General features: G+C 34.2%; 1 protein-coding gene across 7 annotated transcripts in view; it reads left to right on the top strand.

Moving 5' to 3' along the window:
• PHF14 (PHD finger protein 14) overlaps positions 1 to 12,239 on the top strand; it is a 172,124-nt gene that overhangs the window by 98,095 nt on the left and 61,790 nt on the right. The window contains exon 17 of one of the 7 annotated variants that reach the window (XM_067291648.1): positions 7,581 to 8,870. The exons of the other annotated variants lie outside the window; for them this stretch is intronic. Within the exon in view, the coding sequence (XP_067147749.1) occupies positions 7,581 to 7,593 (13 nt within the window). The 3' untranslated portion in view covers positions 7,594 to 8,870. Of the gene's footprint in view, positions 1 to 7,580; positions 8,871 to 12,239 lie in introns of those variants that run through there. 7 annotated transcript variants of the gene reach the window in all.

Below are 12,239 nucleotides of genomic sequence, written 5' to 3'. Positions count from 1 at the left end.
TACAGCTTCTCATTGTGTTCATGATGAAGTAGTAAACTCTTCTGTAATTTTTGTATCTTGGCAATTATAAGAGACTGTACTTACACCTTCTTTTGTTCTGTGGACATGATGTTATAATAAGCAGTAAAGTTTCGGTAGTATTATTTATAGTTTAACTTAAAAAAAAAATTAAACCTGATCTTACTTGTGTATTTCACTGTCATTGCAATAACTGTATCACAGATTGCGAACTGTGTTATGAAATACAGTGGTTTGTTAATCAGTTTACATGTCATGCTTTATATTCTAAAATGGCTCACTAATACTATGATATTTTTAAGGTTTCTTGTAGTGCCTTTCTTGGAAGAAAAAAACTTTACACGTTTCTTGAAGAGGGAAAAAAAAAAACATTACACACCTGTTAGCCCTGAATCTGTGTTTTAGATTAAGCAGGCAAAGTTAGTCACATAAAGCCTGTTACCTGCAGTGGGACACCTCATACTTATTAGATGTGTGCTTAATAGAGTAGCTGAGCTAGAAACCAGAATTGCTACTTTGGCTTGGATTTTTATTTCCAATACAAGCTATAAAAATATACAGGTATATTTACATAATACTTAGAAAAGACAAGTGACAGTACTCATAATAACAGAAGTTCACTTATAGTCACAGTACTCGAACAAAGAACTTGTATAATATATAAAATTTAAACACTTTCTTTGAGTCTGTGCTGACTTCAGTTTTGTTGACTACTGATGGATTAAGTCGTAATTGCACAATATTTATGCAAGACATAACTTTGATGGGAGGATATTGTTTAATTGTTGTTACCATCACCAGCATCCAAAGCCTTTTGGCCTAGCTTAGGAGCAAGCAAAGCAGTTGATGCTGAGGGTTATATTGTAGATTTTCTGCAAATGTTTCTGCAGGCATGTCTAGACAGCAGGCTGCTTCAGAGCAGCGTTGAATGTTCCTGCTACTATAGATAGTATAACTCTTATAACAAAACTCTTATAACATTAAAATACATAGGTTAGAGACATACAAAATGAATTGCGACAGAACTTGTATTATCTTCTGGGATACAAAAAGTTGGGAAGGCACTGAAGGACTACCAGAGCTCAGTTGATTTTTAGCCCCATTTTCATTGTTAATTAATTAGATTATCAGAGGGAAGCTTACAGGTTTTGGTCTCTAAGCCAGCTAGCCATTTTTAATTTGTCAAACATGTTTTGTGTGCACGGACAGTATCAAATGAGTGAGTAACCGCCAAGTTACCTCTGCAGTGCAAATGTTGTCTTAACTATTTGTTTCATTTCATCCCATCTTCCTGAACTCGAAACAAAAAGAAAGGGAAAAATAAAACCCAACTGGTGTGAGGAGTATATACCAGCTGGCTTTCCTGTGAAGCAGTTTTATTTTTCCAATCATAAATTTACTTAAGTAGGAGATCAGAATACCCTTTCATCAAATCTTTTGAAAAAGATATTTCAGTTGTTTAAGAAATACAAAGTTTTGATTTACAAGATCAACATTTAGATAATTCAAAATTAAGACAGTCTGTAAATCAAATTTTTGTGTACTTACATAGGTAAAATAGCTTTTTGAATTTCAGTGCCTACATTGCCTTTGCTTTTTGTTTTGTTGGTTTGACTTTTTTGCGTGTTAAATCCATCTTGTTGCGTGAAATAATTGAACATAATATGAAACTTTGCTGTCAGAAGATATGTCTTTAATGAAATTTCCCATCTGTTGACTTTCAGAACCAAGATAATATAGAAACTGAAGAAGAACTGAGCGTGTGGTAAAGTCATTATTTTTGAGAGGGTGCTGTAAGTTTGTGAATTCCACTGTTTCAAGACAATTTTAATTGTATCTTATCCTACTGACATTACCACATGGTTACTCTTGGCTTAATTATACTACTGTTACAGTGATAAATTTGCTCTGTGTCACAGTATTTGAGGAAGATCACAATCATTAAAAAAAGAGATTGAAAATCAGTTTAGTATTTATGAATATTTTTGTAAATATAAAATTCTGTTTTGTAAAAGGCTCCATTTCTTTTTGAACCAACACCTTTTTAAAGCAGCTTTTAGGACATACATTTAGAATCTATATTGCAGTCTTCAGTCATTCAGTTAACAGAGAAACATTCTGTGAAATTCTGTGTTTTGTACTTTTTAAAAGAGATGACCTGCCAGCTACAAGTTTTTAGCAACATCTATTGTCACATCCTGTTTCAGATATTGATTCATCATTGATTTTATCATTCTTAATCATTCAATTATCCAAGTAGCTGAAAAGTATCACCTCCTGAAAGAAAGAAAATGACAGAAGTTAAATCCTGATTTGATAGTGATTATAGTATTGGGGGGAAAAAAACAGTTTTATGCTATATTGCAACATACAGGAGTTGAATTGTGAGCTAGATTTTTAGATATTTTATTATTACCATAGAAACTGCAACAAAGGCATTTTCTCATTTGTTACATCTTTGAAAACAAGAAGAAAACTGCAACCGATGTATTTGTGAGTTTAGTCATGGATCCCTCTAGATTACTTAGAGATGAGTAGTTTGGCCTAGTCTGAAAGTAAAGTGATTTGTCTTTGAGATGAGATATCAGAATTCATAAGTTTTTGCAGTGCAAAAGAAAGTAAACATTTTAAATTTACCTTAAGAAGAAATGAGTTGAAAGAGTTGTACCAAACTTTGGAGAAAGTATCTTGATTAAAGAATGCATTTATGCACATAAGCCACTCTGAGGTGCACATCAGAGCCAGTCTGTGTTCCCCTTGCCTCTGATGAAACATAACCAAGGTATCTTAGGTTTAGTACTGCACCAAAGTATGTGGACCGGATCTGGGAATGGTGGCCCATTCATTTCCACTAAAGGCTTTGCTCACTCCTTATCTTGACCATGATTTTTTTTCCTCAAAGTTTATTCTATTTAACTTTAATTGTGAAGTTTCTACCAATAGACCTCTTTTCTGTTAAAAGTATTGTAAACTAAACTTGTATAGGAAGATTTAATATTGTATGTATCATATCTGTGTTTACAAATTATTACGTTCATTGCATGCCAAGCAGTTTTCTCTTTTGGATGCACTTAAGTACTCAACTGAAAATATGTACAGTTTGTTTCAGTGTAGATTGCTCAGTGTAGATTTACTCAGGATTGAGAATTAACTTTGTACTATCATATGACCTCATATTGTGCAAGCCCTAACTCAGTATTTTGGTATATAATACAAAAAAGCGTATATTCTACTATTTGTTTTTATAACTACTTAATATGCTAGCAATCACCAGATTTGGACAAATTCCTGATTTAGTGTTCAGTTGAGTACTTTTTTTTTTTTCTTACAGTGAGCACAGAGATTAATCTTAAATGCTCTCACATGCTCATTCTAAATAATTGCAGGAGGAAGGAGGAGTTTTGCTTTGAGTGGAAAGGGATAGTCACTCCTTGCACTTGCACACTGGATCAGATAGAGACAGCTGCAGAAGGAAGATATGCACTGCAAAAAACAGATCAATTGGATTCAGTCACGTCCAAATGAAATTACATCAGTCAATAACCTTCCTTTCAAGTTACTGAAATCTTCCTGGCCCAAATTTGTCTTGTCAGGTTACTGAGTTTTGCCAATGATTAAAGTATCTTGAGATTGCTTTGATAACGTCAAGGACCTTGTTGTGACAAGGTCTGTAAATGCAGTCTCTTAAAAGAGAAACCTGGGTTTCATGTAGAGTATTGAGTGTATTGACTGATTTTTTTTTTCCTCGCTCTGTGGGTTGGTTCTCTGAAGTTTGTATTCATAAAAACATTGCAGAATGAAGGAAAACGACACTTCTAATACCGAAGGAAGTCATTTCACATATCTGATACCAATATTTTATTTAACCTTTTGTATAGGATATGTAGTTTGTTCGAGGCTTTGAAAGTTTGAAAATGTATGCTTCACTTATTTTAAAGTGGACATGCTAGTGTTCAGAGCACAGATTTCTGTAAGTCAAGACTACTGTTAGTTGTCTTTGTTTACCTCAGTCAACATGTTTATGCAGTGACCACCTCTCAAGGTCAGTATTTATACTCCAGGGTGGCCATTACTAGCATGAAGCAAAGCTTTTCTATTCTAGCGATACCTTAGCTACTGTGTCATTCTGTGCTGTGGATGGACTTTTTTCTGGTCTGATCAACATATGTATTAGCAAATAGAATTCTGAAACCTGTAACACATCCACTTAATGGAGCTGTAGGTACACATTAACTCCTGAGATCAAGAGGTGTGCCTTAAGTAGCCTGAATTAAAAAAAAACAAAAAAAAAAACACGCATATGACTTGTATTCCCTTCGGTGGGTTTGTTCTTTGCCTTCCAAAAGGATACTTAGTCTTTGTCAGCATTTCTACTGTAGTTGAAAAGCTCCATTTTCCCTGTCTTTCATTACTACCTTATCTCATCAGAGTAAACATTTCTCCACTACCCCAACCTGCTCAAATACCTCTGCAGGCTTTACAAAGTTAGAAGGTGTGTGAGTCCTAATGTTTTAGAATTTATAAGGTATGTTGAAGCAGTTTACCTTCCTTCAAACCTTTGAAGATAAACTGAGCATACATTATACAAATGTATTTTACTGGTGTCCAGTTAGCAACCAAAAACATGGTTCTCCTCCTAGGAGGTATTTACAGTGAGGAAAGCAAGTATGAAAATGGCTAAAAAGGAACAAGGATCAAACCTGCTAACATAAACATTGTATTTGTTTGCAGTCGCTTTTCAATAGCTGTTACACAAATGAAGAGGGTCTTTGGCAATTCTGTTGCAAAATACCAAAATAATTTGTGAGTTTCTTGTGCTATAAATTCCTTTCAAAAGGAAATTTGCACAAGGACCCCCACGACATATTATTTACTAAACTGAGGAAGAGGGAGGAGATGTGTCCATGTGTGATTAGGGGCAGAGTGAGAAAGGTTGAGGTGTTTTTTCTTCCTCTTATACTAGAACTTGAAGGAAAGTGCCTCATAGTAAAGAAGAGCCAGCAGAGAACAACAATTCTTCTAGAGGAGAAAATAATACAATTGAAAACCTCATTGTTGAAAACACCTCACTACTTATGATGCTTTTTTCTAGCTGCTGGTTGTTCCATCTACTGATAGGAAAGATAGGAAAGCTGTTCACTTTTGTCCACTGTTTATTTTAAATTTTTGTTCTGGGTAAATCCTTTTCCCAACTAAGGGTGGAAATGCAATTTCAGGTATTCCAGACATCTCTGGGTACTGCAGTCAGTAGAAATTAGAATGGAAATATAGGTGACTCAGTTTTAATGTAAAACCTTTATAGTGGATTTGATTGTAATTTAATAAGTGCAAGGAAGTTTTTAAACATGCATTGTAATGGGACCAGTTCTTGGGTCGGAGAGCGTTGGGAAGTGAAAGGTACGGATGATAAAAATCAAAAGATGAGAACAGAACTGGAGAAAGGAAGTTAGTGTAAGAAGTCCGGGAAGAAATGTTAGTACATAGTTTCCCAAAATCAGTAATCAGTTATCAGTTGAGTTTATGATTTACAAGCTAGAGAAGGCTGTTGTATTTATCCATTTATATTCCTTTGTCTTCTCTTTTCAGCAGTCTGTTGCTGGTTTAAACTGTATGTAGAAGTAATTAGTGGTTTGGGGTTTTTTACTAAATAGTACTTTGGAGGTGAGAGGGGTGAAGATAATCCCAAATTTGTAAAAATAAATGGTATCAAGTCAAATTTTAAAAATAATACAAATGGAAAAATTGTCTAACCAATTCAAAAGTAAATTTCCTTTAAAATATTAGTAAATATTATAATTTGCTTAAAAATATCTGACATTCTAAAGAAGTATTATAGAAGTCACTTGTATAGGTATAGGCTATTCCTAGTTCCTATTCCGTGCCTCTGTTTCTGCAATGTTATCTAAAAAGTACTACCAAAAAGAGGTTCTTGGGTTTGCTCTATAGTTAGAAGTCTCCACTGTGAACCTTGTTTGGCTTTCAGTGCTTTTGGATTTGTGAGCTTATTGTTAAAATTTAATTTATTGTATTTGCTCAAATATCCCTTACTAGCCCAGGTAGGTTGTAGCCCATCACACTCCACTGACCTCACTCAGATGGTACATTTGCAGCTACTCGTATTATTGAAAGGATAGAGAAGGCACAAAAATCTTGGGCTTTCTTGAATCACGAGAGAGCTGATGCAACCCCTCATGGAGCCTCATGCACACTGAGGTGATCAGAACAAGACCAGTTGTACTAGCTGTAGGGAGGGAATTGTCCTGAGATGGCTGGTAAAAGTTATTTCTGATCTACAACTCAGCTTTTGTTCTATTTTCTTGGGGGGAGAAAATACTGGCATAGATGTAGTATCACTGCAGTTTGGTACACCTGATTTTAAAAAATTTAATCATGTTCCAAGACAGAAATGAAAGGAGAACTGAAACAGATTTACATACACTGCTTCCTTCATGGCCCTTTGTGGATCCTTACACTCAAAATTAAATGTAATATAGCAGGAACTGTTGGAACAAGTGGCAATACTGTAGCTGCTGTACTTCAAACTGTAATTTTTTTATTTTAGGAAAGTATGACAGTAGTTTAGAATTTCTCTTTATTTACAATTCTACTTTAATAAATTTCAAAGCGGAAAATTAAAAGTGCAGCGTAGGCTTTATGTAGGTCTGTCTTTGAAAACTGATGTATATTTGATATGCCAGCACAGCTCAAAGGCAGTGCTGATTTTTTTTCCACTGACAATCTCACAAAACAATCTTTTTTGCATTAAAAAAAAACTTTTTTGCATTAATTTCCTATATAGGAGGCAGTTTTAAAGAGATTAAATGTGGAGAGTGAAGCACTTTAAAATTGTATTTATTTCAAAAAACAAAAAATACATCCTTGAAAATAGTTTAGTACATAAGTTGTGAAGGTGTTAAAAGGCAAGAAGTACGAGGAGGAAAGGAAGAACATGTAAACATCTCTTGGCGAATGCTATGAAGACTTGAATAAAGACATTGTTTTAGAAACGACTAAAGCATTCTGTGTAGTGAAATAGCAAGCTGAATTTTGGAAAAAAAAATCCATCACTTAATACTTCATAAGTCCTGTCTCTCTTTTTTTTTTTGAAATCTATTCTGTAAAAACAAACAGTTTTAAGCTGTAACACAGTACACATGTTGTTTCTGCTCGTTGTGTGGTCAATTCCATGGCTACCTCTGTGAGGGTTTCAAAACGAGTGAAACACAAGCTTGTATGATGATTGAGCCTACTTGTGTTAAGTTGTTGCTTTTATGATTAAAACAAAAAAAAAAAGGAAGTTATCTTTTATCTATCTTGAGATGGACTGCCTTTGTTCTTTGAGCTTTATTGAGCAAAAAGTCAAAAGGCTGCTATACTTAACACAGCTCAGTTTTATGTTTTGACACGTAGAGATCTTCGAAGTTTGGTATGTCTTGTACTATTTGGATCTGACCATACAAGTTGCTTGAACCTAGTGTGGTGTTAAAATGTTTCATAAGACAGAGCAGAGCTGCTATGATCTTTCAATGTTAATATTTTTTTCTTATCACTTTACTGTGTAGATATCCTTCATGAGACACAACTCTGCCACAACTCATCCTCGGAGGCAATCCTGGAAACCTCTTTTATAAATATGATTTTAAAATGTGGATAAAGCTCTCAATAGAGTACCTAAAGTAAAGGAGAACAGCTATCCTGTCTCTACCATAAGCTTCTTATGACAAAAAGTTGAGTTTACTTGTCAGGCTTGGATAGAATGTAATTGATTGGTTTGTTATGTGGACTGACAAGGTAGTTAATTTGCCTGCATTTTTTTTGCACTAATCAGGAACATATCATGTGTGCATTGTTGAAAAATCCCGGATAAATGTCTTGTCAGAATTGTCCTATTAAGTTAATGTCTTTTTCCCCTGTGCTTCCTTGGCAAATGATGTTATGCAATACTTGGATTCACTGAAGAGTGACGGAAGCCTGTGGGACTTAAATATTGTGCGTGTGGTGATATTGAATGAAATAAGCAACGGTTTGCCGTCAGCCTCCTGCTCTGCTTATACACAGTTTAATAAGAACATTTCTATATAAAACACCGTGTTGTACATAGAACTTAATGTGAAAAGGATTGTTTCCTATAAAAATGTTCAGTACTCTGATAATAAGAGACTTGTAAAACACTTGAGACTTACTATTCTGAAGTAATAGATTTGCCACGGAAGAATTGATTTTGTGCTTATTAGTATGAACTAATTGTTTTTAACGTGGACATTTGAGTGAATACAACTTTATATTGATTTCTGGATCACTATTAAGAAAAAGAAAAATGAGTATATGCAGACATTGTTTGATTTGGCTTACTTCTCTGGCACTGTTCAGGACAACCTTATTTCCTCATAACATAAATATGAAATTGTTATGTAAGTTGGGAAGGGAATGAAGAAATGATCACACAGCATGACAGCTGAGATCTTCATCTTCGTCCATATATATCCTGGTAGATGCAGAGATAGTATTTTGATCTACCAGCAGTACTGATCCAGTTCTTAAATCTCCAGTAGCAGTATATTGACATCTTCATCGTTTCATCTTGCTTGGAGAAATTCTGCTCAAGTGCAATCACACTTGTAACTTTACAACGTATAATCTTTGAATTTCTTGAGATATGATGGGTTTTGTCATCTGTCAAGGCACGTTTCCATTTGAAAGTATTTTTTAACCTTAAATCAAGAAAGAAACTATATGCTGTAATAAATAATAGCAGAAATATACAGATTTGTGTATACTTACCTACAAGTCATATCTTACTAGGGCATTTCATGTTTGGATATTATATTAAATAAAATTGACCTGATGTCTAACACGTCGTTTTATTTTAAAAAGGGGGAGGGACGATACCAGAGTAAGATTTTTGTCTAAACTGTCTCATAAATGCTTACTGTTCTGTATTGGCAAGGCACACAAAGAGGCCTCTAAAGTAAAGAAACGTGCACTAGGAAATAGTTATTCATTCAGTAAATCAGTTTTTAAGAATACATGAATCCATTTTAGAAAAAAAGACTGAGTTTAGTAATCATTTGTCCAGAATTCTAAAGTACACTAAAAAGTTACATCCGGACATTGTGCTAATAAGAAAAACAGTGCCTGTACATAATGCAGAATTAAAAAAGAAATAAGTCTAGAAAACAATATGCACTGTGATTTATGGTCAGTTATTAGCTAGCATAGTGTAGGCATTATGAGTGGGAGAGAAATGAAAAATGTAAGATATCTTGACTCTCGTAAGACTTCTAAAATATTTTTCGTGTGACATTCTGCTAAGTAAGCTAGGGAAATATGTTAATCAAACTACAGTAAAAAAATATGCGTAGAGCTGATTAGAAAAGCAGACTAGTTATCATGGTTTCACTGTCAAATTGGAATGATGTTTCACTCACTGGGTTCCACTCAGATCTGTTCTGGATTCAATATTATATTTTTATTAACTTTTGATTTAGTGTGTTAGCTGCTGGAATAAAAAGCTTGGTTACATTTGGAGGTGACACCAGTATGATGTGAGGGACTACGATGGTAGAATTAAAAATGAAGTTTTAGGAAAGCTTCCAGGAAAAAAAAAATGTAATGCAGAAAAGGGAAAGGCAAATTACTATGTTTAGTGGATGATTATGATACTAGTTAGGAGATATCCATCTTCAAAAAAAGTTATGGAGGACTGGGTATATCACAAAATGATCATGAATCGAACTGATTGTAACTGAGATGTACAAAAAGAGGTGTCCCATTTAATATCATAAAAATAATCCTTCTGTTTTATACCTCAGCTTTGGAAAAGCCTCAGCTAGTGTATTCTGTCCACGTATAGGCACCATTGTTCAAGAAACATGTAGAGAGATTCCAAAGAAAGCCAAAGGAGTGGTGAGAAGACTGCAGGAAACATAACTGAAGCATAAGGGTTAAAATAGTTGGCTTTCTTTACTTTGGAGAATCCATGTCTTCAAACCAATCTAAATTCATAGAAAGATGATGAAAAGAGAAGTTGCTTCAAAGAAGGAGAAACAAAAAAGAAGCTGTTCTTTGAATCTGGTTAGACCAAAGATAAGTCTTATTTTGTAGCGAGCTGATTTCGGATAGGCAATAGAAAGTTTTTTTCCTAACAATAATTGTGCTAGATGAGATTGTTAGGAAAGCTGAGCAATCTCTGTCACCTGAGGCTTTTAAGGACAGACTAATGTGTGTTAAAAACTGTCTGAATATTGTTGATACTCCCTTGGGCATGTCTTGTTTCCTAAGATGGTTTCTTGCTCTGTTTTGTATGATCATTCTCCAATACAGCTTTTTTTAAAAAGCTTTTTTTTTCTTTCCTTTGCACTTTCCTATGATGTTAGGTATTAGTTTAGTTTTCAGTCTTTCTCTCTCCTTCATATGATGTATTATGTCATTTGCCTCTCTTTCTGGAAAGCCAAATGAGAACAGTGGATATTTCACCTTTTGAAAGAAGTTTGATGACACTCTTCAATATGTGAGGGACATTTGTAGTAGTTCACAAAGAATACACCATTAAGTTTAGTAGTCTGAACACCTGTGAATGACACCATAGCTGCAATAATGTATTAGGACTAGAATGTACTTCAGGAAAAATAATGCAGCTTTTGCTAATACCTTTCTTAAAGTTAACACATTTTTTCAGTTTGTTAATGATGGCTATCCTAATCCTTTCAGAATTTCCTGTGTTTCCCAAGAAAGAAAACATTTTGCATCTTTTTGGGGGCTGCTCTTTGTGTAGCATTTTTATATTAGTATGTGGCTTGGAGGCATGGTCTTCAAAGAAATACTTTATTTGAAGTTAAATACAGTAAATACAAGTTCTATGCGCTAGTTGTACAATATAAACAAAAATAAATACATCTGGCATACAGTTTACATCACTGTATTCCACTCCTGTATATGGACACTTGATGAATTTTACAAAATAGTTTGTCAAAGCTATGTGTTTTATAGTTTATGAAATACCATGAGAGTGAGAGAAGTGAGCACTTCTTGCTGAAAGGAAGCTGTTTACTAGTAGGTATGGTAAAGAATGTTTCTTCATAGTATTTGCATAATTCATTTTGTACATGCAGACTAAGTTTCATGAAACAGATAAATTGCTGGCCATTCAGAAAAAATCTGGATTATATGGAAATGTTGCATGAAGCAAGTTCAGAATAGCTAGTTCAGAATCTTTTCTTACCCATAGGCAGTCAGTGTTAAAGGTTTTTTTGTTTTTTTTGTTTTGTTTTGTTTTTTCTTTTAAGTGTTAAAAAGTATGGATAAAAATAGGTGGGAGAAGTGGCAATTTGGGATTTTGCTTAATAAATTTGCCTACATGGACATCGCTGGATGAACACTTTCTTTTACTCGATTGTGTTATAAATGATTGACAGTATTTGTCAATTTTGTTAAAATGAAGTATTAGATATTCAGATGACATAATGATGGGAGGGAATAGAAGCCACGTTAAGTGTTTTTTTACTTTTGAATTTGTAGGCAGAATGTTTTGTTTAATCTTTTTGCTTAAAATAGAACTTCTTCCTAAAGGTCAGAGGCATAGCAATTCATGCTGTTACGTATGGTAACTGGTGCTAAATACAGGATTATTTTAAAACTTATTTCCCGTAGCAGATGCTGAAAAGTATAGCGTAGATCCTCAAAGTGAATGAAGGTTTTTGCATAGGATTATTGTATGCTAAAGAGAAAAGATGGTTATTTTATTAATATTGGACAGAAATATAAGTAAAATAACCATTAATAAGTTCAGTTTCCCACATCTGAAACCATATAGGTGCATCATCCTGAATCCATTTTTAGCTGAGAGTGAGAAAGCCTGTCCTGCTCTATTAAGTCACGTGTCTGTCTTGCCCGTATACTGTCTTCATCAGTAATAGGTAGCAATATATTTCTCATAGAGAGGTATTAAAAACTAGAATGTAATAATCATCCTGCTTCTTTCACCTTTCAGTATTAGCTCTGTCCCTCAGTCTTCCATGCAGAGCAGAAGAGAGAGAGAGTCTACTCTCCCATCTAACATTATAAACTGTGGCAGTCAGGGACTTTATGCTTGCATTGTACTTAGCACAATGGAAATTTGAATGTGGCTTTTAATCTGGATTACTTTGTTTGTGCCATAAGTATTATTCTTCCCAGAAAGAGTATTTACTTTACTTTAAAACAAACAAATGAAAATGTTAGAA

Source organism: Apteryx mantelli, chromosome 2 (genome assembly GCF_036417845.1).
Source record: "Apteryx mantelli isolate bAptMan1 chromosome 2, bAptMan1.hap1, whole genome shotgun sequence".
Taxonomy (NCBI): domain Eukaryota; kingdom Metazoa; phylum Chordata; class Aves; order Apterygiformes; family Apterygidae; genus Apteryx; species Apteryx mantelli.
The sequence above is the reverse complement of the archived record's forward strand: the minus strand, read 5'-3'. Positions and strand labels throughout refer to the sequence as shown.